This window comes from Orbicella faveolata, unplaced genomic scaffold, assembly GCF_042242905.1.
Source record: "Orbicella faveolata isolate gen_17 unplaced genomic scaffold, um_ofav_v1 contig_14, whole genome shotgun sequence".
Lineage (NCBI taxonomy): Eukaryota > Metazoa > Cnidaria > Anthozoa > Scleractinia > Merulinidae > Orbicella > Orbicella faveolata.
In genome coordinates, this window is record NW_028301541.1 from 15327293 (window position 1) to 15355252 (window position 27960).

Below are 27960 nucleotides of genomic sequence, written 5' to 3' on the forward strand. Positions count from 1 at the left end.
ATAACAATCCCGCCCCTTTTCTGCGGCTGTTTACGGGAAAAGAACACGCACTTGGAGCGTTTGGACGATACTACAGATACGATATATTGTGGAGGGTAACTAGTTCATCATATTGTAATTTAATTTACGTTGGTATATATATTGCATAATAGGCACAATATGGCTTTTTTATGAGGTTTTCTTCATATCGTTGGTGTCGACATTTTCCAGGTTTAGTTCTATTTCTCGAATTCTCCGCCACAATTCCAGAAGTTTTACTTCTTAGAGCGCACTTTTAAAAAGAAGAAAATTTGTATTTCGACATACCGCGGCATTTCAAAAGTTGTTTTCCATGAAAACACCGATAGCATTTGTATTTTAGCTTCATAATATTCAAGCGAAAGTGGAGGAATAATTGCACAACTGTCGTCACACATGAGAGGGTGGTAAAGGGCATTTTCGTGACCCGTGATCGGCCCTTTTTATTTCCTGTGAAATGTGAAATAGCCATTTTTTTTCATCGTGAATCCTGATTTCCATAGTTGCTGTGAACCATGATTTTCCAAAACGTTCTCTTTTATTTTCCGTGAAGCGTGAAATGCCAATGTTATATTTTTCGTGAATTGTGAAAGGGCTGCTTTATTTTCCGTGAAACGTGATTTATACCCCCCCCCCGCCCCCCCTTTACCACCCTCACATGAGGCGTCCTTTTTGAAAAGAAAAATATTCGGCGTCACTGACAACGAAACGTAGAGCGCCGCATCCATTCGAATCAAGGACTGCCCGGCACAGAAATAGAACAATTATGCGTCAAATTCTTTTGCCTCTTAGCTTTATTTAGCCTCACACACAATACTTTGAATTTCTGAAAAATTTGGCGGGGCTGTGCGGCCCGCTCAAAGCACTTACCTTATTTAAGACCAAAGTCTGCGATTTTTCTAACCTATTTATGGCCTGACCCTTAGATTAATACCCTGTTTCAGACCTGCCGTAGTTCTCTAGTTAAGAATGATGTTAAAGGTATTGAATGGCTTTAGTTGCTGGTCTTATCGATAATGATGAAAAAAGTAGCTTCTTCTTAAAAAAAAACATACCTAATTCAAGACTAGAGTGCAAAAACCATACCCAGTTTGGGACCAAAATGACCAAAATCGATTCTCTTCTTCTGACTAAAATGTCTTAAAAAACATGTCCTTCTGACGCTGGACATACCTATATAGCCGATATAAGGGAGCACCCCCTCCCCTTCCCCTAGGGCAGAGTCAAAGTGAAGTATCACAAGTAAATACATTTCGAAGCACGTTTTCCGTAATAACCGATGCATTTTTTGTCAACTTAAATTGATAAGCCCCTGCTCTCTTACAATAGGTTAAGTACTAAACCTCACCTGGACGAAATACTCCAGGCTCTGGCAACTGAGCAGATCAGTGCGGTGCAAAGCGGCGCAATAACACATATCCCCCTCACCCCAGTACTACCCCACCTTCTTTTATCGTCGTTCTTGATCCGCAGAACTATAAATGCCGAGACTATTATAGCTTTTTGATAAAGTTTAAGTATGAAAAGCCAAAGAAATGGGCCAAGATAGCGGAAGAATTTGATTTGGAAGATAACTGTATTTCAGAAGCCTTTACGTTGCCCATAAGAGTTTCTAGCGAACCCTACTTAAGATCTTTTCAATATAAAGTACTGAACTCCATTCGTTTTACCAAAGAAATCCTTTTTAAAATAGGCTATATTCCAAGCCCTAACTGTTCCTTTTGTCAAGATACCGAAGAAACTAGAAACCATGTATTATTTACTTGTCCCTTTTCGTACTCTTTTTGGATGGATGTTATTGCCAACATTTTGAATAATATTAGTGGTTGCAGATGTCTCCTACTAAGTGACGTTGTCATAGGAATCTTGAAGGAGAGGATGGATCTAGTGAATTATGTACTAATTCTAGGTAAGAGCTATTTATGGAGTCGTAGGCATAAAGATGTTAAACCGTCGATTAGTCACTTTAGGAGAATTCTTAAAAACAAATACGAAACTGAAAAATATATTGCCTTCAAATCTAATAGAATTATCTCTTTACGTAATAAATTCCGTAATGAAAATAAAATAAAATAACCTTCATAGCTTGCCATTTTATATCCAGACGAAAAGGCATCCACAGTTCCATTTTAAGATCACAAATTAGCTAGACAGCGCATTTTGGGAAGGTTGCAACTTTTCTTTATCGCTGAAAGGTCTCCGTTACATTGGTAGCAACTTCACTGTGGCAACGCCACAGTAGTATATTTAATTAGCAACGCTTCAACACAACATTACCAAGGATATGTCATTTATTGCAACATTCTGTATATACTGTAATAACCTAATTATCATTCTAAAATGCAGACGTTGTATAACCCTTAGGTATAAGGAAACCGTCAATAGAGGAATCTTTCTTTACAATATTTGCCTCATTAGAAGATAAGAAATTCAGGTTTAGATCGCACTACAAAAAATATCAGTTCTGAACATTGAAAGGGCATAACAAGATTAGTTCTGCTAAGGAATTTGACTCCGATGTATCGAGTACTTTTTGTGCGACGCAGGTTTACTATAAAAATTCAAAATTTAACAAAGAATTTATGGGCTCATTAGCGATTTTGCCACCCATATATTTGATAGTTTTTGAATGCCAATATGTTTTCCAATGTAATTATATTACACCCAAATAGTAGAGCTAAAACTTTCATCATGCACTACGCTTCACAACTCAATAACTGTTAAGTGAATTCGTTTCGTTTCAAAGTCGTATGAGGCAAAAATGTAAACAATGACGTCAGTAACGTCAGCTTTAAAATCATTCATTTTCAAAATAGCCAATGGGAGCTAATGGGTTATGCTAAAAAGACGTTACACAGTAAATACAATCTGTTGTCTCGATATAATGGCTTCAGTTGGTTAAATATCATTTTTAGTGCGTATTACCGCTGTACAGTTTCACTGCGATTTCCACGAGTTAGACTCGCGTCCAGGTTCCCTAATCAACAGGAAATCACAACGATGTTACACACTAACACGCCAAATAAAATAAGATGGTGCGAGAAATAATGTGCTATATTATGAAGTCTGTGATATGATATCCAGTTAAACATTTCACGTTTTTTTTTCTTACGATATTCGTGCAAGCAAACGTTATAAATAATTTATACATCTGGTATTATACTTGTTCAACAAGCTATTACGTGAAAACATAATAATAATAAAAAAAAATTAAAAAATCAAAAGTTAAATATTGACCAGACAGTTAATATGAATAAATATTCACTCGACTGCGACCTCGTTCAACTGAAAAGCCACGGTCTTAAATAAGATGCATTCTACCAATGATCTACTATTTGTAAAATTATAGTATATCAAGAAAACTACCTCAGGTCCCGCTCTGTATTCGCCCCGTTACCCGCGGGTAAGACTAAGAAAAGTGCCTCTAGAAAAACGAGTGCATTAAATATTGCCTAGCGTTTTGACGCCGCCAATTCAGCTGGCGAATTTACACTCGACGCTAGAAAATTGGCTTCTTTCGCTTTCGTTCTCAAGGTTTGTGTTCTCACCGCCGAGCAGACCCTGGAAACAAACTTACGCACAGCTACGCCAATGAAAAGAACCACTCGCGGTTTGAAAACTTCCACAAAGGCGAATTTGTTTAGAGCACTATGCACCTGTGTTCCACACAGGGCTGAAGAAATGTTAATTTTACATTCGTACTACTAGAAAATTAAAGTACAGTGGAGACCCTCCTTAAAGGAGCTACGTCACGGTTTGCGCATCTTGAAAAGTTTAGCCTCAATTGTTCAAATTCGTCGTTTGTAATCCGTGTTAATCTTCTCCATCCTTAGCCATCCTTGTTCCTTTATGGTTGATCATTATCTCTTTGGTGTTTTTCTATCTTATTAAATTGTTAATTTCAGGTTTCCTACCATTTAAAGGCAATTTTTTATGTGGCCAAAATAACTCAAACTACCGCGACTGAGCTCCTTTAAGGACAATCTCTATGTTACGGGCAGTTCACTAGTTCCAAGGGAAAGCACAACATAGCACTAGTATGTGCTATACAGTAAGGAAGCCGTAATATGGACGTTACGGTGACTGAATTTTCTATTGGGATTATCAGGAAAGCTAAAAGACTTCTGCGGGTGGAAAATTACAACACGTTATTTACTGTGACGTTTGGGTTGGTTTCAAGCCTTGTCCAGATCTGTTGCAACACTGGAGCGAAATCCTTCATTCTCTTTGGAGGTTGCCAAGTTAGCCACATCAACCCCTAACACACAAAGACCGTAACGTTAGAAAGAAAGAAATGGGAAGAGGATAACGAGGGTGCGATTTGGGTGGGTGGAGGGGGGGATGGTTTTGCTTCCCATGTTGTCCAAGAACCGGCTTACATTTACCTCCAAACACAGCGCAAAGTTTACCAGGCCTTTTGTCGGACCCTCGACGCTGTCTCTTGATGTTTTTGAGCTTTACCATGATTCCAAGACAACGCTTTTAAATTCTCTCCCGCTTCTCTCATATCGTGTCAAATGCCCCACCCCAATATCAACCACAAACGAAAATTCTCTCCCGGGAAAAAGTAACTGATCAAACGCCCGGGGGAGATGGTGATGTTTCCATTTGAGGTAATATATCAAACACGAGACAGTGTTTCATCGGGATATCCAAACACCGAGAAGAGAGTTGAAAATACGACGTACAGCGGAGTATTTTTGACGAAATTCGAGGTGTTTGGTTAGCCGATGAAACACTGTCTCGAGTGTTTGATATATCTTCTCAATCGAAACAAAAACTGAGAAAACGGAGAAGTAAAATCGTCAAAATCAATGCTAATTAAGACCGGGTATCCAAACCTCCTTCAAGGTTGTGATTTTCTTTGTTTTAACTTGATGAATTACTAATGAGTTTGAGTATGATACATTAAACACATCTTATGCTTACTACACAGTACATTTAGCCTTTTCACCTTCATAGTCAGCTACGGGAATGCGAAAGTCGCCATTCTTAGTGGTCTCCGCTACTGGTTGACTGTCCCTCTTCACGGGTGACTTCTTACCATTAGCCACAGCCAGTTCATAACTAGCATTGTCTCCTGGCAACCCAGCTGGATGGACCGGCGAACGGCGGCCATCTTTGTGGTCCGGCGCTGACGGATGCGCCAGAGCAGATTCGTATGGTGACGGCCCAATCGCGCTAAGCAGCACGGGAAGGTAGCATAAGCCGTGAAACAGCCCATATAAGACTACACAGAAAAACACCTAAAGAGGAATATAATAGGCGAACTTGTAACTACAAAGTACAACGACAAGGAGAATTCTGGTCAAGTCCCCTGGCCTTAGTCTTCGCAGATTTAGACCGTGACTGATAAAAGTCACGCAATCTAATAAAAAAGTCACGCAATCGCATGAGAATAGTCTACCGACGGCCAATTCCGTCTATGAGACGCGCCTACCGGGAATCACGGTAGTTGTATTCATCAACACAAATACCCAGTCCAAGATGATGGAAAAAAAAAAAAAAATTACCATGATTCCCTGCAGGCGCGTCTCATAGAGGGAACTGGGAATTAAAGTATCATCTGTTTTTTCTGCCGAAAAGATGACTTTCACACACACGTTCGCGCTAATTGTTTCTGCGCATGATGGCAGATGGCCATTGCCATAGCTTTGCCAAGATTTAACGATCTTGGACGTTCGGTGACCCTATTTTTCTTTTGATGGATCATTTTCTCCACCGATTTTCTACGTTATGCGAAAAAATGAAGAAAAACTTTCGATTAAAAAATTGAATTTTTGGCAAAATGCACCATCGAATTCCGACCTTTTAAGCTCTTCGCTGATCTGTGCAGTGGTTTCATGTCTCTTGAAGGGTTACGTTTTGTGAAGATGTTGCAACATTTGGAATTACGAACGCAACAGATTCACTTATACAAAATATTACTAGGATAGTTTATCTCCGTTTATTCATCTTTAATATTTTAAGCTAAAATCCCTTGAGACCATGCTGATTTACGCGCTCCAATTTTTCAAAATGAGACTAGTTTTCCACGCGCTTTATCTCTGAAACGGAGTCGGTGGCGCTAATTTTTTTTTTCATTTCTGAAACAAGCAATTCATTAGCTGTCCGCAGTAGAAGTTTGAAGAAAATCTATCGAGTAGAACATTTTCGCGCGAACGTCCTTAAGTATTGTTTGTCAGTACAAATACTCTTTCTGCTTAAATTTCGAGGTCAATTGCGAGTCCTTTGTACGTGTACTTGTTAACAATTCTAAACCTTCGTCCAGGCCCCATTTTCTTGCAAGTGCTGCTACGAATGTAACAAGCGTTTAGCAAAATTTCAATAAAAACGAGAATGTTTGACTGCATCTACTAAAACTCCAGCGGGATGAAACATCTTGCCGCCAAATAACCTTTACACATTTCACTAGTGAGTAATCTAGTGCTTACCTTAAAGAAGGTCTTGAAAACGTACGAGTTGGAAAACGCCAAAAGCATTACGGCTAAAAATGTACTGAAACCTCCATTCCAAACCGCTGGTCCAATATCCCGCAGGGTAGCGCGGGCTCGTTCTGAAAGTTAACGAAAATAACACTCTTTAATTGAGCTTGTTATTTAAAGTTTACACTGATCGAACATGGTTTTGTTGAGTACCAATCATGACAATTGACTGTAAGTATTTTGTTATTTTGTTTTATTTAGCTCCTAGATATATTGCATAGAACATTCATGAGTCGAGGAATTTTAAACACCATTACTAAATACGCCTTCTACACGAAGCATTTCCGACCTCGAACACGAAGATTCCTTTCATATAAAATACAAATAATTTTTGACAGTCATCAGCTATAAATGCTTCCAACTTTCAAAACGATTTCTGACTGCTATGAAAAAGGATTTTTTTCATAAGGCGGAATTATTATTCGACCACGGCAACTTCCGACTTGGACGCAATGTATTCCAACCGTTGCTGACGTCGTTGTTACATTTTGCCTTATTAGCATACGACTTAGCGTAGAGAAAGTACCTTGTCTTGTAAGTTTTTTTAGCGAAGTGACTCCAAGCATTTAACGAGTGTGTTAAACTTAGGAACTCCGAACTGTTTAGATCTTTTCGTGTAAAATTGAAGGCGATATTGCAAATATTTCTGGGTGAGAAAAGTGCTAATGGACTACACATTCGTTTGAGTTCCTACACCGGCGTCACACAAAAAGAATCTCACACATCGGGGGCAAATTTCTTGGGGCACTTAATCGTGCAAACCCTTTCAATATTCAAAGTTGATATTTTTGCAAAAGGATCAAAAACTGAAGCGCTTATGCTAATAAGCCAAGCACTGTAAACAAAACTTTCCCTATACTACAAAGTCAAATTATTCTCGACTGGAAAACAAACTACCTCCGACCTTATCTAGTGCCCAGACCGCACTCTGTTTGACACTGGAAAGCGAGAGATCTGGGTACAAGATTACAAACTGTCTCCGGCCTAATCTCGTACCCAGGTCCCACTCTGATTGACACTGAAAAGTGGGAGGTCTGGGTTCAAGATTACCTCCGACCATGACTTACGGTATCGTGTTCCAGGTAGAATCATAAATGTGTGTGCCACGTGCGAGGCGTAATCCACAGACAACCCAACTGCCAGGACCAAGATAATGGTGGTCACAGTATCAATTGTAAGACCCCAAAAGTGCATAGTGCCTGTGATGTTGACCTACAAACAAACCGGTAAAATATTAGTACAGTAAGTAAATTACTTGAATTAACTGGCTATACACCTGGGTGGAGGGAGGCACTGTGAAAACTGTGTAAACTGGCTTGACCAAGACAAGAACACAACACAATATCCTAGTCAGACCACTTAATGTAGAAATGAGCAAAAAACTCACACGATGCGTGACACTGCCGAAAAGCTGTATATATGGCTCAAAATGCTCTGAAAAGTGCCAAATTTGTCCTGACGTTTAGTTTAGTTTATCAGAACACACTTAATGTAGTGTCCAGGGCATAATTACTAAGTCATCGCGCCCCCCGATAGCCTGCCTCAATAGCCAATCACAGCATTTACAAACCATGTAATGAACCAATGAAAAATCGAGTAAAATACACGTAACCAGCGAAAAGAGCGGGAAAACGCGTGCGACCAAGTCATATTGGTTTGTTACCTTGTATCTGATTGGTTGGATAGAAGGCAGGAGTTTTTTTTAAACTACAGAGTGTAGTAAAGGAAAGTGGTACAACCGAACGCAGGTACAGGGACAAGAAACCTGGCTTATTATAAACATTCTTAGTAACACGCATACCCAAAGTTATAAACCACTGACCACATACCAAAGTAAAGCCAACGCAAGTGAAGACAAGAAGGCAGGCCCATATGTTAGCAAGGACAATCAGTGTGACAATAAACACTGCCAACAGGGCTAGAGCCATGTTACGAAACAGCTCCTCTGAAATCACCTGGAGGTAGACAAATGAAAAACAAAGTTATTTTTTGGGTAATCTCTTAAAGCTTCCTTTTTGGTAACGGTTTACTGTAGGAACTATACATTTATATAACTCGGTAGCAAGACTCCAGAGAAAAAACTGGACCCAAATAAAGTGTATAACGGGCTATATTATTATTTTTCCTTTACACGACATTTCTTATACCTTATTTGTTTCCCATCCCAAATAAAATATTGAATAAGGAAAGGCAAGATTCTCGTCTGAGAAGACTTCCTCCACTTTCTCGCGCAAGTCCTCCATAGCGTTTATCTCTTTCCGTGTTGTGTCCATATCTTTGTGTCGTAAACTCAATCGAGTGGCCTGGCAAATGAGAAAAACTTGGTCACTGATCATCTCAATACCATATTTTATACCATGCCATAGAAAATACAACCAATCAGAATACAGGAAAGCCGTTGTATATTGGACGGTATTACACCTAACCACGACACGTATGTCTCATTGATTGTGTTGGCCACTGCATTTTCTATGGCAGGGGATAAATTCGTTATACAACGCTCTCTCGTGGTATACCATGGAATATCCCACTTGTCACTTGTATTTTCTTGGTGTATACGCTCGCCGAAAGGCTCGTATGTATACCGAGAAAATAAGTGACTCGTAGGATATTCCATGGCATACCACGCGAAAGGGTTGCATAACTAGTACAACACCAAAAAAGAAATATTCACGAGAATTTTTAACGTGCGCGTCATTTTAAGGTGATTCCTTAGTATTGCATTGCGCATCCCTACTGCGCACGATTTCATTGTCATTAGCGCGCGCACATGATCGCGTTCACGTACACAACGTAAGAGATCTCCATCAAGCATGGTGACCTATATTTATTATTGCACAATTTTGGTGAGCAAATTATCACTTTTAAGGTAAAAATTAAGAAAAAAAATTGTTCGGAAGGAAAAAAAAGATATAGCTACAAGACTGCACAGCACCGTTACTCGAGGATACGAATTATCACCTCGAAAACAACGATCCGAGGAACGTTTTGAGTCGTTTAGAATTGTGTGATTTTTCCATAAATTCGATTTCCACTGAAGCATTGGTGTCAATTTTCCTCATGAAGATGAACTAAGTTTTCGCGTTTATTTTAGTGGCGTTGATTTAAATACAATAAAACGAGTAAATCAATTTCCCACATATGGTAGCTCTGAAATACAAACATTTAACAGACCTTTCTAACTACCTTAAAATTACCCTTAAAAGCTAAAGATTTGAAACACACATTTTTTTGGTACATGAAGTCTTACCGTGATTTCTGGCAGAGATCCCGTCCCATTCTGCACGCGGATATCTTTTCGATAACTGATCCCAGGCCCCTGAAGAAACTCGTTCAGCCACAAGTAAAAGTTTGCTTCGCTATTTATCTTCCCTAATATGAAACAAAACCAAAAATGCAGTTAAGTACAATATCAACGACTTGCTTAGTCTTACACGTAAGTGTTGCTTTCACACGACCAAACGTTTCTCTGCTTCTGAAAGTAGATTCCCGGCCCTTCTAAGAGTATATTCCCGGCCCTTCAGTACTAATGGTTCTTCCCCCTCTCCCGGGGGAGAGGGGGAAGAATACGATACGGGATTGGAGAAGACTGTGCTGGTAGTTCCAAACCCTTACCCCTTTATATACCGTTTTTGACAGAAAAGGTAATTATTAAATTTAACGTCCCTTGTACAAAAAGGTGACTCGTTCACGGTAGGTGAAAGGGTGCACTTTCGTACGGGATGTTAAAGGGGTTCTACACCGTTTAGGAGTGTCTGTTTGAGATGTTCTGAAAGTTTTCTCTATTTTTTCTACACTCCAACCCGGGAAATCTCTACCCCTATGTATATCTCCGCCCTTTAGGGCGGAGGCCCCTTCCCCCCGCCCACCTTGCCTCCACACGTTTCTGAAGTGGCTACAAGTTAAGAGGCCATCATGGGTAGTTTACAAGGTGTGTTCAATTTGGCATTTTCTATTTTCAGTTGGTCTAGTGTACATCTCTGACTCTGCTTTGACCCAGTTTCAAAGTTTTCTCCAGCCCTGGGAAGGAATTGCCAAATTACATGTCAGTCCGCAACTTATCGCGATTTTAGATCATTTAAGTTTAAATTCACTTACAAGGAGTGGTGTTCTGGTCGAAGTACCCTCCAGGCTTCTCTTTACGGGCCCAGTTAATGTATTCCTCGTACCAGCTAGTCACTGAGCTCGAGATCACATAATTATCACTGGTTGCAACAGCATAAAGGCCGTGAAGTTTGCCTTGATTTTCATAATAGTTAAACTTTGCTGCATAAAGAAGAAAAGAAATGAAAGACTTTCATTCCAGGGATAAGAGTCAACAGAATCATCAGAGCATAGTTAATATGAACAGAGTTAGCAGAGTTTTTAACATTTACTTCCAATTACAAAACAGCTCCGCAGGTACCCATGAGGGTCAACTGCCAAACTCTTGTGGAACACAATATTTCTTTAGTAAAAACAGCATCGAAACGTTGCCCCATTTGTACTAAACATCGAACACGTGTGAACAAGACACAAATTTCTGTTACTAAACCTTACTTCATCGAGCAAGAAGATGGAAAAAAACGTGAGGAAAAATGGCCACGAGCTCATGCCCTGGTTTCACGCAGCCACTTTTTCTTGCACTACGTTTTCGTTTCTTGCCCGACAAACTAAAGGAAAAGAGATCTCTCGTGAAATTATGAACATAATCGCCCCAAACAATTCTCGGGAGAAAAAGTCAATGGAATTGGTTATTGGTCAACTTAGCTGACATTTTGAGGAAGTCGAAACAATGCCTACCAACCCTCTAGCTCTCAAAAAAAATGTTCAAATGTTGTTGTTTATAGTGGTTAACACGCTTAGCTACACCTAGCTAGTTCACAGTCATGCCACTTAAACTGAAAGAAACAAACATATCAACTAAACATAATTGGCTTAAAAATCCGAACTGGCAGGAGGCATTTACAAGCATGACCGAGGAGTTGAACTAGGGTCTACCGAGAAACAACTCCAGCTTAGTGGTCAGGGCGGGACTTAAACCCGCGACCTCCGGATTTCAAGTCCGACCCCCTAACCACTCAGTCACGCTGCCTCCAAAAATCATCTCTGTCAAAACACCCCTCTTGCAGCTTCGCAGGGACTTTTCACGGCTATCTGACATTTATTTTTTTTCACTCCATACCGTTTCCAGTTCACCCACCTGTGTAGATATTTGATGGAGCCCCATCCACGGGGAAATACTGCAATAGGATGAATAATAAAACCTTTTAATTCAAAGCTCAAAATACATATCTCTTTACTAATTGCCATACATTTCTTTGAATATTCGTTCTGAGAATTTGGTAGTTTATCAAGACAATATTACATGAATCAAGTCGTTCGTTTTCTTTATTTTTGTCATCTGTTAACTTGAAAATCTTTGTCACTTCCGGAGACCAGAATTCTTTTGATTAGTACCAAGATTCTGAACCTCTAGTTCGTTCTGAGCTTTTGACCATGAGCAGAGTTCTCATTTTCAATTGACCACAAATGGGATTTGAGAACATTCTTGTCCCTAGCGGTTTCGACCCTCTTGGTCAACAATGAGAATTCGGACCTGAGATACGTTTCAATTTTTTGAGCATGCGGAAAATGCACATTTTGATTGTCAGTCAGCCAATCAGCCAATCAGCCAATCAGATCTGAGTGAAATCGACACAACTAAAATGACCAGAAGTCAGACATCGGTGGACTTTTCAACTGAAACTGGCCTGGGAACCAGAAATGCTTAGAAATGTGTTGCATCTGTGAGTCAGATCGAGATCACTCAGATACCAAACAACAGTACACACCTTAGAATTTGTGACACTGTATTTGTAGCCCATAGTATCAGGAGGTAAGAACCACACTTGGTCGAAATACTGCCTCAGCATTAGTGTGCCATAGAGATTGACACCAAACAAACTTCCTGTGATGACAACAATGATAATCTGCAAAAGAAAAATACAGTTGATTAGAACTTTGCCACTGAATAGTAAACACTACAGTAAGTGACTGAACTTTTCAGTTCAATCAAACATTTTATATGCGGTTAAATGCAATTTAATCTAAGTTAAACGTGAAACAATGCTGGTCAGCAGCCTCCCCTGTTGTGGATATGCGCAGTAGTTGGGGTTTGCAGGGGGTCGCGTGGTTTTACAGCTTGGCTTTTGAGGTCAGCTCGTTCTCACGTGCATTCTTGCCTTTTCGACTGTGCTTGGCGACTTCGCTCCCTACCCTCCCTCCCTTTCTGGTAAGTATGAGGTAGGTATCATGGTTCCACTGTTTTTTACAGTGTGACGGTGCCTGGTGGTTGCCGCTCACAGGGTTGTCATGGTTACCCTACGTGCCCGGCTCTTGTGCTCGAGGCTCCACTATCTGTCCAGGCACCATCCCCAAGCTCATCTATTGTTGATGAGTTTAATGTCAGATCAAAACTCGAAACAGCTCTTAAAATTAATCTGTAAATTCTTTGTTTAGTTCTCTCTGCTGTCTTGCAAACAGAAATGACAAGGCTGGAGGCCTACTTGAAAACCTAATAAACTGGTTCATTTAGCCGTTAGGGTTGCTGAGAACAACCGAGTTTTTTATTATTATTATTATTATTATTATTATTATTATTATTATTATTATTAACAATAACTTAAAGGAGCTAGGTCACTGTTTGCGCATCTTAAAAAGTTTAGTCTAAACATTTCACGTTCATCCTTGGTAATCCGTGTTTACTTTCTCAATTCTTGACCATCCTTGTTCCTTTCTGATTTGTTATTATCTCTTTGGTATCCTTCTAACTTAGTAAACCTTACTATTTCCAGGCTTCCTTCAGTTTAAAGGTAATTTTCTTACATGACCAAAAGTATAACCCAAAATGGCATGACTGCAGCTCCTTCAATGACAATACTCAATCCAAACCCAAATATACTTGTTGTATTATTTTAGTATTTAGCACCATGAAAAATAATTAAAAATAAAAAATATTTATTTTTATTGTCAGCATTGTAAACAAAGATTCCTTACAAGCTTCCAAACTTGGAACACATACCTTTCCTGGAAGGGACAGTATGACACGTCCAACATACTTGTCTATGAACTCCTGCAAGAGATTCCTCTTGCCGCACGATGACTCTGAGTAATTGTCTCCTAGCCTGATACAACAGCAGCAGCCATCTCGTTTTTTACCTTGTCTGCAGATAGTTCAATAAAAACAGTTAAGTTTAGAAAACACCCTGTACAATACACGTGCAATAAAATTTGATTTCTATTAAACAATCGGCTCAAGGTTTCTATCACGTATAGAAATCGAGAGTAAATAAACTAATAATAATTATTGTTTTAGTATAAATCTACTAGTTGTTCAAAACTTTATCTAAATCCTCTTCACAGACACTTCGAAAACGGCAAGAGGCCCCGATCATTTTGTTCACAAGGGCATACTGCTATGCTACTCACTATCTATCACAGAATAGATTTCCAATAGAACACAACTGAGTGGCTACTAAACCTTGATAGAAACATCCAAAGAGGTCTATTTCTTCAGGTGTTAAAAATCTTCCCGTTAGTATAGGCAAGGATCATTGGCTAAAAACAGTTTAAAAGTTTTCTGAACTTGAAGTCTAGTTCTCTCTACTTCTTTCAAGATCGAGCAAATGGAAATTACATGTACCTTCGGGCATCCAAAGCTAAGAATGCTGCAAACAAAGTGGCTTGAAGGGCAAAGTCTGCCAAGATACCTGCAACCAGAATACAGATTTTAATAAAACCTTGCAAATAATACTTACAGTATTCATGAGGTGATTTGATTGAGAAAATGATCCCAGATGCTTGCAGTGGGCTAGATTATAAGGACAAAATGGCCTAAGAGTAGCTAGTGGACACAGGGGATCATGTGCACTAGCAGCGTCCGTGGTTGAGTGTCGATGGATACCCTCCCTCGATACCCTCCATTGATACCCTCCATCAATACCCTCCATCGATACCCTCGATCGACCCTCAATCAACACCCCACCTCAGTTGACACTCGATTGACACTCAGTGATTGAGGTTATGCATTGAAAAATAAATCAATATAAAAGAAGTATTTTTTTTTCCGGCATTGCCTCAATCAGAATTTTAGTCTGGCTACAGCCATGGTTATTGTAATGGAAAAGGATGTTTCCAATCAAGCCATCTCTTGAGGGAAATGATTTTTATATGGTTTAAGATGTCCCAAACTTTCATTTCTAAGTGCATCTATAACAGGGACTCAAGAAAACAAAAAATTTCAGAAAGTTCTCTACTGACATTATCTCCTACAACACATATATTTTACAACTGTTACTAACACTAAACTCCAATAAATTACAAATGATGTAAGTTGCAGCAAACACACCTATTCCAGCATATATACAAAATGACCTCAAAGCTGGTAATATCTGTGAATGAAAACAAAAAGGATACACTTTAGACTTGAATTACATACAGATGATTTTGTGAAGGTTCATTCAACAAAAACCAAGCATGACAATGCTGGAAAGTTACATGTATATGGTGGCTCTTGGCAAAAGCATAGTGTGTAAAGGTCTTTGTGGCTTCTTTGCTTCAAACTGGCTTTTTGAATTTGATGTAACAACTAACAAAAAACACATTATGGCACCATATTGCTGTGTATACTGTAGGTCATGACTAATTTATGCTAATCTGTTGGACAACCTTTATCAAAATAATTGTAAATGTGAACAACTACTTAAGTATAGGTAATCATACGGTTTCGAGTTCAATTTGGAATTAATTTGCACGAGTGAGTTTTTCAAAAAGCTGAAAGTGCACGAGCCGCTTCGGTGAGTGTAATTTCAGCTTTTTGAAAAACTCACAAGTGCAAATTAACTCCAAATTGAACGAGAAAAACCGTATGATTACTTATTAATAATATAAACATGAAAAAATTTGCGCGGAGGAAGTGCCGGAAGATCTTCCTTGGAGCCATTTTTTCTTATTTGAGAAAACTTTTTTCAAAGTTTCAACACAAAATTTTTGTCATCATTTTACCTGATATCATTTTCTTAGAAAAATTCCTATTATCTTTCAGTCAATCATAATCCAGAATTTTGATGTGTAATTTGCACTGGTGTTACACTTTTTGCACTGATGTTACACTTTTTGCACTGGTGTTACACTTGAACTGCACTGCTCTTAGCCAATCAGAATCGAGTAATTTTTTCATGTGTATTATTATACATGTAATAAATGTTAAAATACACTGGGCAGCCATTAGTCAGCATAATTTATCACAAATAAATTATAAATAAATTATAACAATTACTTATAATTAATTAAAATAACTTATCAAGTTATTTTATAATTATAAGAAACAACCAACCAAATACATAAATTAAAATATAAATAAAAACTCACAGTGCTCGCTCCTATCATGAAGGCCAAGAAATCAGTCAAGGATGTTATTGTAATTGAGCAGCCCTGCAAGCAGAAAAAATAAGCACATTCATCATACAGTTGTATAACCCTGCCCAGAAAATTGCATAAAAAACAATACTATGGGGAGCAGGGATCGCACACTGGTTAGAATGCTTGCCTCCCAGTGACCATTGTGGCATAGGGGTAACTTTGAATCCTGGACCCAACATCATATCTGGGTTGAGTTAGTTGTTGGTTCTCACCTTGCTCTGAGGGCTTTTCTTCAGGTTCTCTGGTTTTCTTCCCTTGACAAAAATCAACACTTCCTAAAATTTTCCAATTTGATTTGGATATAGTAACTGGACAGCATCTGAGTGAGATGTGCCACTGCAATTTCCTGTTTATTTCACTCTATTTATTTACTTGTTTATTTTTTATTAAATATTTATTTATACTATGACCAAACGATGTGTATTAACACAATGTATGTACACATACATGTAGCAACATGTAGGCAGAGACATCCACCTTTGAATCTATTGTACTCACAGCATGTTTTAAAGTAAGTCCAATGCGTTCTGCGACATCACGGTTGTTATGAACATCGGGGGGCAGGTTGTCCCATGCTTGTACTATAACAAACATATCATCGACACCAATACCTGGAAATAGAATTGTGTCTTATTGCTTCAGAAAAGGCATATTACTCTACTCCACCACCAGTACTATGTAAATCACAACTAAAGATTCCTTATTATAATACATTGTACCAATTTCACCATGATGGCACTTAATCTACAAACATTTTTACCATTTTATTCTTCCATTTTCTCCTTAGTTTTAGTTTTGATTGAGAGATAAATATCAAGCACTTGAGGTCCACTGTTTGACCACATTTCCAAACACCTCAAAGTTTATCAAAAATACTCTGCTGTGCATTGTATTTTCAAATCTCTTCTTGGTCTTTGTCATGTTGAATATATTACTTCCCAAACTTAACAGATAAATTATTATTTACACCAACCAACCCCTGGTAAAGGGAAATTGGGAGACCCATGAACAAAACAATCAAAAGAACTATGTAAAAAAGGTAGTAAGATTCCAATTTTTCCCTCAATGAAGATTAAAATAATGAGCCCTTCTTTTTGCCATTTTCTCTCTGATTCTCATTGTGCTGTTCCAGAAAATATCCATACCCATCCCACAGAAAGTTTTGTAGCTTGAACCACTCCCCCCACCCCTCCAGAAATCCTTTTAGTGTCATACTTTCCTTTAAAAAAATGGGCTTTTGAAACCCCCCTCCCCCTTGGAATTTCCATTAACCTTCCTTGCTGTGAGTATAGATATTTTCTGGAACTACACATTGCTTTCCTGTGGTGGACATGTTTTATGAACTTGCAAAGAACACAGGGTAACTCGGCACGGAATAGTAGCCAACATAAGCACAAATCACAGTCAGTATGGTACAAATGATTAAATGTACCTGTATTGGTGGGTAAGGGTAATGTTCTCCTCTATTAGTTTATCACTTTATGACTCTAGCATTCATCATTAATCACAAAAGTACTAAATATTTCATTTCAGAATTTTCCCCAAAAACCACGAGATTGGGAGTCTTGTCATGAAGCTGTGAGAAAAGATAAAAAATTGTGACATTCATGGCAGAATAGTGAGAGCTGGCAGGTCTGATTATGAATAGTTTCTTAACAGGCTAAGTGATCTTACCAAGTAAGAGGAAAGGCAGTGTGGAATGAACAGGTCCATAGAAAACTCCAAATGCACTGGCCAGTCCAAATGACACACCAATGGCTAACCCAACACACACAACTCCAAGTAAAGCCAGCCATGCCTGGTAACAGAGAACAAAAAATTCATCCAGGTTAAACAATCTGTTTAGAAAATACTTGTGCCACCTATGGATTAAACCAATCATAAATACACTGAGATCCCAACCCATGGCCAGCCTGTTAATGGCCACCTTGTTATTAAAGCCACTTTATTCTAGCCCAAACAAAAGCTCACTCCTGAATTCATTTTGTTATTTTAAGAACCTCTTTAAGATGGCCAGATTTTTGTGGCCCGTTGGTGACCATGCAAATTTACGGGGTTCCACTGTAACAGCAAAACCAATCTTGACTAGCTTGCACACAATCTTTTTGCAAAACACACTTGTTACAAGTGCATGTGCTTTGAGTTTTGATTGGTTCAGTAGATGGTCTCTGTCCTGTCATTAGCCAGAGTGATTACTTTGGCTTTGGTTTAATGAAACACAATAACAAACAGCTCTGTTGATAAATGATAAATGCATTTTTATCAATGGTAAACAATAGCTAGACTGCAAGCTGTCTCTCTATTTCCCCAGTGTGCAAAGAGTTTCTAGCCTGCAATGAAGCAACAAGAGATGCAAGCGTGTAAACGTATGTTAACTTTTGTCAGTAGCATTACCTTGATATGAAGACGGGTGAATTGTCCAAGCATGATGGCCACATAAGCAATGATCAGCATGTATCCGATGGACAGAAGTTGAACATCACCTTCTATAGTCCCGCCTGAATCCTCCTGTAACCTGTCATTCCAATCAAATTTAAACATTCATGAATTCAACAATAAGTTTTGGGTTAACTGAAAATGAATTTTTGACACCAATTACATGTAACTTCTTATTTTCCATTGTCATATTCTTTGTGAATCACAATATGAAAGAAAAGAAAAAAAATCTAAATATGGTTAGAACAAATGCAAAAAAGAAGATATGAAATATTTAGAAACAGATATCCTGGGATATTGAGAAGGAAAATTGCTGTTTTTGAAAAAGGAATTAACACGATAAGGGATACAAATTATTTAGGCCAATATTTATTAATAATTATAGGATATGGGAGACAACCCCAGCCCCCAAGTTGAAATGATTTTGTAAGACAGTTTTGAAATACAATAGAAATAATTTCTTTAATTTTTAAATTAAGTGTCAAAATCTACAACATCAGTTGACATTTTCATGGAAAAAAAATCCTATTAGCTTAGCTTAGCTTATCTTATCTGATAATTGTGTACAACTTACGTACAGTAACACATCTTCCCTTTGTGATGTGAACTTCAATTTTATTTTGTTTTCTTACATACAGTTACAATTTATTGTTTGCCCTTGCAACTATAGCTGTAGTAATATTCCAGAATTAATCAAGGCGGGGATTTTGGCAGCAACCAATGAAAGCTTCCTTATCAAACTACTTAAGTGTCACACTGTCAAAATTAATATAAAAAATAATAATTTTTGAACATTGCCTTTTTGTAACTTGCTCAGTATCTGCGATCAATATGGAAACCCATATTAAGATTCACAATGTTACTAGGAAGAGTAATGAAAGGGTGCCTGGAAAAAACAGTCCTAAGTGACTTTTGATAAATTGCTAGATTCTCCCTCCAAATTGCTTCATATTTTCTTGTGAAACACAAGGAGAGTTTGACATTACATCAGAAGTCACTTTAAACCTTATCCTGTGCACCCCTTGTGCAAGGGAAACTTACCCTGTCTGGGTAAAGTAAAACAGTTCTATAGATTCTGGCAGCTCTAAGTTGTCCATCAATTTGTTGAATTCCTCTTCCCATGCCTCTGTCACTGGATCCTCCTGAGGATAAAATAACGGTATTTAAGAAATAGCCCCAGCTCCAGCGTGGCAACTGCGACTTACCAGACAGATGCACAGTCAAAAATGTCCATAAAAGCATTTTGATGCTTCATTGTAATGTGAGACCACTACAAGGTACCACAAGGTGTGGCAGAAAGTTGAAAGCTCCAGCAGTGAGGCAAAAATTGTTCAAATTGGAGCAGCAAGGAGGAAGATTTTTCCAAGCTGACCAGAAAAGAGGAGAGATGAACTATATCCTTTTTTGCATTGGAGGGGGAAATAGAGCAGTGAATTCAAATTTCGGCTGGAAAACGGCCTCACGGTACAGGTCTTTTGAAACAGCTCTGTCCAGCCTTGACTTTGTCTATACATGTATGTATAGAAAGCTGCTACAAGCACTTCAAAAAAAACCCAAAACAATGAAATAAGCCAAATGGAAAACAGAAACCAGGCAAGGTGAGTATATTTTCTTTGTTTTGTTCCAAAAAAGTAACATTTTATTTTGTTGTACGTTTTTATCCTTTGTTACTTTAAACTCCTTACATTGCGTTTTAGAGTGCCCAAATTCTCAATGGCCGAAGTGTAACACAACACCGCACACTTTAGGTGCTCATGTCCCACTCGATAAGCGTACATAAATCATTTTAATATTTGATTGATTCCTCCAATCATGAGTTTGGGAAGCCTGTGGTGGAGGTTTGGGAGAATGAGAAATGCTGTGGGAACAGCCGACAGACCAATGTTTTCACAGCTTTTTGGAGTTCTCCCAAACTTTCACTTAATAACTTTTTATAGTTAAATGAAGTAGACTCAAGCAACCTTTAGGTTCAACCTACCAAAGCTCCTGTATTTTTATTCAGTTCAGGACTGAATTTTATTCCGTATGACATCGACATCGCTTCTGCTTTCACAATGTGATCTGTTGAATTCCGTTTAATCCCACCAAGGTATTGGGACAACACAAATCTCTTTTTGGTAACAGGACTGAAAATACAAAACAAATAAAGAACAAAAACATTAATAAAGAAATAACCAAAATGAACCCAAAGACAGTAAATGAATGGTCTGCAAATAACAAATGGCTCAGGTACATGTATGTACCAAATTGTAGCCTGTTTTTGGGAGCTGCCACGAAGAACAAGAGGAAAAAGGGTGAGGAGTTTGTGACCTCACCCACTTTCTTCTCCAAATCCCCTTTGTTCTTACACTTGCCTCCTTCTCCTTTTGCTCAACCCAACAGACAGAGAGCCTGGAACAGGCTAACCACAATGATAGAAGGACCAAACAAATGAATGAACAAATAAATGAACACCACAATTATTTCAGGGTTACAATATTAGGTACTGTGCAGGCTTTTAGCCAAGATTTGAAAAATAGGCATCTAAAATGTGCTATGGGGTCTACTCAAATGAACAATAATATTTATAATTGAAAATACCAAGTGAAAAAGAAAACAATTGTCTTTAAAAAGTAGGCACCTTCAGAACTTCGAGATACCCATCTGGCTAAAAGCCTCATACCATATTTAATAATAATATTACTCTTTCCATTTAATTTCTGGAATATATTCTGCAAGGAAGAGTTTCACGCCTTGCACGAATAGGATAATAATAACAAATGACAAAAAACTTTGAAGTTGATCGATCATTTTCATGTGATGCCATCGAGTTCTAAAATCCAAAATTAAAGAGACACCAGAGTTTCTATCCTCATCGGAAATTATATACTGTATAAGAAGTGTGAATGAATATATGTTGACAACTTTACTGCTCAATGGCGTCCTTCAATTGGAAACCACGACATTTTGAGTTTCAGGGTAACGGGGGTGCATGACATACGGTGTAGAGCTACAATTATATTATTGCCCTTGTCCAAACTTAAATTATACCATCTTATCTTGTGATTTTTAGCCATTTGTGAAGTAAAAGTAGTAGGAAAAGTGTTAAATATATGAGCATACATGTATGTTTGTGCACTTCAGATAATCAATGGCCTAGATATCCAAGTAAGTTCCAGATGGTTACACTATTTTCTGGCCACTATATTGGTACACCACAGAAGTACACCAACATGGTGGCTCCATACTGGGCTCTGTAAATTTGTATGAATCATTTCAACAAATATCTGGCATTTTGGAAGGCACACAGACCTAAAACTTGGAGAACTGTATTCTTTATTTATCTTCTATAAAATTGCATTTTCTTGACTACATCCACCAAATGGTTTTTGCTTTATTTGTTTTTATCTGTAACAGTGAAAACAATCTATACAGTGTACCTTATGAGTGAAGGTTGGTTGACCTTGTTCAGGATGTCTTCCTTTGTAAGACTATTAATGGTAGCCTCGTCAAATGACCACAGCTCCAACAAGCCATTAGTTAAACACACAGGGCCAATTCTAAAACAAATAACAGCAATCATGAACAGTTGATAAACATGTAGATCTGAATTAACAGTGGCCAACAGAAAAGTACGAGTCCAAAAAAAGGGGTTGAACTTTATTCCTTACTCTCGCTTCCTACCCCTACAGGATAAGTCTGCATATGAGCCACGTGGCCCATCAGGCAGGCGCTTATCTCCAGTTTCTGTAGCACAAAGCAACTTAGCATATTTCTACTCCCCCGTGGATGTGATGCTGGACCTCCCTGGTGGGGACCCCCATATAAAAAGGAAAGGGCTGTTCATTGAAAATTTTGAAAAGAACCCCTACTGTAAGAGGTAATAAGGTCTTGTTTTATGGGTGTGGCTTGAAATTTTTGTCACACCTTAGAGGTACCAATTCTAAAACAACATAAGTCATTATCACCCTGTTGTATTGTTTTGGCTCAGTGCCCTTTGAAATGGTACCGCGAAAGCTCCCGCTGTGGACCTTTTGAAGCTGAATACCCTGAGAGATATCAAAATTGCCTTTTAAAATCCTAAAAGATAAGATGAGCACTCCTGTCCTTCTTATATGGGAGTCTCCCCCTGGGGCTAGACCATCGCAGGGTTACCCCCAACATAAAATTTCACAGTACCCATTTATACACTTGGGTGGAGGGAGGCACTGTTAGAGTAAAGTGTCGTGCCCAAGAACACAACACAATGTCCACAGCTAGGACTCAAACCGGGACTGCTCAATCCCGAGTCAAGTGCGTTAACCATGAGGTTACCAAGTCCCCCCGCCATCAAAGTGTAGCAGCTGTCACTGTTTTGGGGCTAGGAGTACATATATTGTTTCTGTTGTTTGGTTCATTGTTCTCTCAAAGAGTATCAAGCCATTTATGTGAGGCCTTGCAAGAGCTCCTACCTGACCCAGTAAAAATGTCAGTAAGATTTCTGTATTTCACCTGAAGCAAAGTTTCTCCCATGATTTGTCTGTGCCATTATCCATGCCCCTGACCTCATTATGAATCATAAGTGCCTAACAAGTAAAAAGAAATCATGTCCATTAATACATGTAATAATAAAATTAATAACAAAAAATACATTACATAGCTGAACTGGTCCACAATGAAAAAGACTGGTTCCCCTTACGGTCTGAATTCTGCAATACAGACTGCTACGATGTACTGCTTACAAATTAATTTTGGCAAATTACTTTTTCAACTCATTACACAAAGTTAACAGTTTATTGTCAAGTAGAAATCTGTTTACCTTCATGTTTGGAGGAAAATTTCAAAGACATTTTTTATGTTCACGAAAGTAACGTGAGAAAATATGTAAATAAATGCTCACCTTTCTTGCGTGTTTGTTGAGAATGGATCACAGAGGTATATAAATTTAGCCGCAGATTAAAAAGAGCCATTATAATAAGTAAGTTATTGAACTAGTATTGGAGAATACTGTTCCTTTTTTTTTTCCAAGTTTATGGACTTTGCCAGCAGCAAGGTCCATAGACCTGCAAGAAGAAGATCTAGAACTGACCCAATATTTCTTCCATATGGACCAGTTATGTTAGTACAATTACATACTAATTAATTAATCAATTAATTACACAACATGCATCCATTCGGTCATATAACTGGGAAAGTGGGAAAACAAAAGAAAAATGTGGGGGTTGACTGGGAGAAAAAAAGTAGGAATCTGGGTCTTTCCCACACAGGTCTTCTACCCCTTATTTTTTGTTTTCTTTGTTTTGCTTTCCTGCTTTTTCGATGGTCCCCACAAACTTAATGACTTAATCTTTTGAGTAACTATTTTGAAATAAGATAGCATTAATTTATATCTTTCTTTACCTTTTTTAAAGTGGAAGGTGTAAGAACATCTTCAGTCACCAGCAATGCAACAGAAGCACGCATTTCTAATGGAAAATTATCATCAACCCAGTTCTTGTGTTTCTGAGCTGTGGAATCTCCAGGAGTCCATAACTTATCTCCACGACTCTCCTGAGTAAAGTTGACAAGCCCAGCGAGACATGCACCACAGACACTCAGGCAAATTAAGATCGTGATCCATGGACTTCCACCCACTGCTTTACCCAATCTGTGGAAAGATTTGACAGCTTGAAAGTGTGTTTTTATTTACCAAAAGCTAGTGTGAAACAGATGATTTTCTCTGCATCATTGACACTTTCCCAGTTTGAGACTAAGACAACTAAGATTTTCCCCAAAATACCATAATCATGGCAAACCCCTATACCAAGATTAGGTTATAGCAGTCTATCTTTGGCTTTTGCTTGGTGTGAAATCGTCTAAGTCTGCATTTAAGCTAGGAGACTCATACAGCCAGTGTTTAACTCAAGTTTTCATGGCACAAAGCTACTTAGAATATTTATTTTCTCCCCTGGATGGGATGGCTAGTCCATCACAGGGATCTCAACTGATTTACCCGTACCCATTTATATTCCTATGTAAAAAGAGGCACTTTCACAGTAAAGAGTCTTGCCTAAGAGCCAACAAGATCATTTACAGTGTACGACTTCTATTTATCTTCAAAGAAAAAGATCTTCCAAGGATTCTTAAAAATATCTCTGAAAGATCTTGCAAAGATCCTAAATAAAATGACTGTGTTTTTCCAGAAAACATCCATACCTCCTCAACAGAAGGGGTTGTTTCCAAACCCTCCACCCCTCTGGAAATTCCAATAAAGCTTGACACATTTCTTTAAATGTTTTGGTCTTAGAGAACCCCCAGCCCCACCCCCTGGAAAAATTCCAATCCTTTATGTGGGGGAGGGGGGGGGGGTATGGATATTTTCTGGAACTGCACAATATCAGATTGTAAAGAAAAGATATTGGCAAGGATCCTCCAAGATTTTCAAATATCTTGGCAAGGTCTTTGAGGAAAATCTTTGAAGATCCTTAAAGACCCTCAGAAACACTAGCATCAGAAAGACAAAGATCCCGAAAGACCCTCTCAAGAATGTTGAAGGTCTTAACAGATCTTTGAGGATCTTGGCAACAATACCATTTTTAAAGCTTTGGTTAAGATCCTTGATAGGATCCTCAAAGACCATTGTCAATATCTTTGGAGATCCTTGAAGATTGTCTCATGAGAAACAAGTCAAGAGGTGGTAACTTACACACACTTTTGAGCTGTGCTGAATTGCTGAATTTTTTAAGGTTGAATTTAAGATTTATCCTAAGCAGAGGGTCGCACAGGGGGGTTCTATGGCACGGTTCATGAACGGAAAAAATTGAGGGTCACGGATCAAGGCTATAACAATTTCGTTTTCCAGAATCGCAAAAATAAGCAAGTAGGATACTCTTTCTAATAACCTGCTCTTACACTAGAAAAAGTGTGTGAAGAAAGAAAAATAGTGAAAGGTTAAGTCAATGCTCCATATTGCAAATCACATGTCTAAGTCACTCTTGATAGACGACTGTAACCATTCGGAGGACCCGCATCTCAAAATCACGTAGAATTGAATGGTGAAATTAAGAATATCGGTGAATAATTCAAGTTCTTCACGGGTCATGAAAAACCTTTAGGTCCCAGATCATGAAGAATAATTTCGTGAACTCACATATCATGGAAAATAAAATCAGCTAATCAGGCATCACAAGAATACTCCTGTACGACCCTCTAAGCAGGATAGAGATGAAGAATTGAAACTAAAAAAGGTTATGGGAAAGTTTGTTTACTCAGTCAACACGATCATAACCAATTTAAACTTTGTAATAGGACAGCCAAATAAAGCTTGTTTCCATTAATCAACACAGCTGTGCAAACCAAATTGTTTTGCTATTTAGATATGTCATTATTTCAGACACAACCGCCAACCATAGTTACAATAATTATTACTTCTTTTTGGATATACTGCTTTAAATTAATATAATTAATAACCCATCCTTGGATCTTCAATCCCGAAATACAGAGCGTCAAGTTCGTTAGCTGAAAGTTTAAACTGTACGTTCTTACATTTGACACTGAAGATCAACTTACATTAATTGAAGTGTAAACATTTCCTTACCTTTATGAACACGAAACACAAGCAGCGGCGCTAAGATATACGTATATTGAGAAAGAATCGGGATTTTAAAACAAGACAGCTACATCAAGCAGGTGTTGTGGTGGAAGGCGGCCATGTTGCAAACTTGGGCCAAGATCAGGCAGAAAGCACGAAACATGCATTGTGCCTCATTTAACTAATTTGACATCAATGAAGATAACACTACATTCCGAATCTAAAGTAGACGTGAGTTTCTCTAACAATTCGCCAGAATGAAAGCCAAATTAGACCGAAAGTGATCTGCGAAAATCTTGTTCGTGCTTCAGCGTTACGTAACATGATGTACTTTCTATCGAATATTTTCCGCAATCACCCAAGAAGGCCAATAAAAATAATCTGTTACTTATTAACTTAGCCCACACTTTGACCCTGCTCGATATCTGGACCAAGGACGTAGAAGTGCTTTCCTCAAAAAAAGCAAACAAGACCAAAATATCGCCAAGTTTTCAACTTTGGTTACGTAAGTTTGAGCAAAAGTGTCAAAAGCCATTAATTATACCAATGTAAATTTTTTTAAATTTTACTTTAAGAAGCATTCAGAACTGACACAGACTTCGGTCGGCGAAGTTAAAATACTTGGTTTTCTCCTTTAAACTTACATATTCGAACTACAGATAAGCTTACACTATATTAACCGCGATTATCTTGAACGTAAAACTGCCTAACGGACAAAAATACAGCAAAACGGAGTAGCTTATAAACTTACTCACCTGTAAAAACCTTTCTCCAACGAACCAGTGATAAAATTACTTATTTTGGTCAAGCATCCGCAATTTTGCTTTTCTTTTTCGGTGTTATCAGCGTTTGGACCATCCATTTTGCTTCGTTTCCTGCCGGCCTGCTGGTTTTCACACACTTGAGTTCTGTCAACACTCGAAAGCGGTAAGATGACAAAGCACTATCAATCAATTCCGCACCAGGATGGGGTAGGTAAGGATATCAAGGAAACTCATTTTCCTAGTCATTTATGATAGTTCTGTAAACTAAAAGAGGCTGTAAATAACTGCATAAGTGGAAATATTTTGGACAGGGAATAGAAGAGATAGTATAAAAATGGTGTTTAAGAGACATTTTGCAATTTATTCTGAGAGATAAGGGAGGGGACCCAGAGTAATCCTTGGTATTCTAGCTGGACTTCGTTGACGTCATTATGCAAATTTGAGCAAAACTACAAACAAACAAGAACAGATTTTGTCGTTCTCGACCTTTGCTCATGGGCTATTCCCGTGAAACTAGTTTACGTATAACCATGGGTTTGTCAGGAGCCCGTTAGGTTTAGTGGATATTCAAAGATGTTAACACGGCTAATTTTATTTGGAACGCTTAACGTAGCCGTCGAATGACTCACAAACTGCGTCAGTCTGTGCGTCATCTTCACGTTTTTCTGTGTGCCGACTAAAAATTCAAAACATGCAACTTTCTCGGCTACTCGAGTGCGCACATTGAAATCGCTTCAATTCAATACGATATCTTTATTTCGCATAAAAATAATATTATTTTCAATTAGAATATATTTAGGTTTGGAATTAATAGTGTATAAATTCAGTTATCAGTATTACATAAATTCAGTTATTACAGCCTCGGCGGTGGATATTGATCGAGCGTTATTTCACAAACTAGGTTGTTTTCAATGAGACTGGATCCACTGGATTTTTGAGTTAGCCCTCCAGCCTTTTTACGTTTCACGGCTCCCATATCTCCTTTCGATCTCTCAGTTTCAACTTTCTAAACCTGCCAAGGATAAAAATTGGCAAATGTTAATTTTAAAAGACTTCTGAAGTTAGAATTATCTGTATATACGAATTTATCCACATCTTTGCATTTGTAAATTCTCGAAAATACAGTTGTCCTGACCAGAAAGGCCAGACAGAGCATATATCATAGTATGCGAACTTGAAAGGCCGGTTACCAGGCTGGACAGGTTGAAAAGCTGGTATCTCTTACCCTAAATTTGTCTAGAGGAGACTGATTTTTCTTTTCTTTTCTGGCTAAAGAATAATCCTTGCC

The 27960-nt window shown here is 38.3% G+C and overlaps 1 protein-coding gene across 2 annotated transcripts; it reads right to left on the bottom strand.

The window, feature by feature from the left end:
* Positions 1–2291: 2291 nt before the first annotated feature.
* On the bottom strand, positions 2292–26875 carry LOC110063182 (NPC intracellular cholesterol transporter 1-like). Of its 2 annotated transcripts, none has more exons than XM_089287561.1 (23): positions 26664–26875; positions 23739–23985; positions 22851–22924; positions 21800–21919; positions 20359–20506; positions 19422–19522; positions 18339–18459; positions 17619–17742; positions 16443–16555; positions 15894–15956; positions 14872–14914; positions 14167–14233; positions 13546–13687; positions 12317–12454; positions 11686–11725; positions 10602–10769; positions 9754–9875; positions 8651–8806; positions 8333–8458; positions 7571–7715; positions 6453–6574; positions 4973–5264; positions 2292–4276 (listed from the first exon to the last, which is right to left on the bottom strand). In XM_089287561.1, the coding sequence occupies exons 1-23, from the start codon at positions 26768–26770 to the stop codon at positions 4194–4196; spliced, it is 2862 nt and encodes a 953-aa protein (XP_089143687.1). In that variant the 5' UTR covers positions 26771–26875; the 3' UTR covers positions 2292–4193. The 2 variants fall into 2 exon arrangements, with proteins under 2 accessions (XP_089143687.1, XP_089143688.1); XM_089287562.1 differs by lacking the exon at positions 26664–26875 and adding an exon at positions 25915–26264.
* Between the last annotated feature and the right edge of the window lie 1085 nt (positions 26876–27960).

Bases quoted from the DNA above. Each gene is read 5' to 3' on its own strand.
- LOC110063182 (XM_089287561.1), bottom strand. From the start codon at position 26,770: ATGGATGGTCCAAACGCTGATAACACCGAAAAAGAAAAGCAAAATTGC. The intron at 18,460-19,421 runs GTAAGTTTCCCT...TTGGAATGACAG, and splicing joins TTTTACTTTACCCAGACAGG to GTTACAGGAGGATTCAGGCG. The intron at 16,556-17,618 runs GTAAGATCACTT...TTCTATTTCCAG, and splicing joins ACTGCCTTTCCTCTTACTTG to GTATTGGTGTCGATGATATG.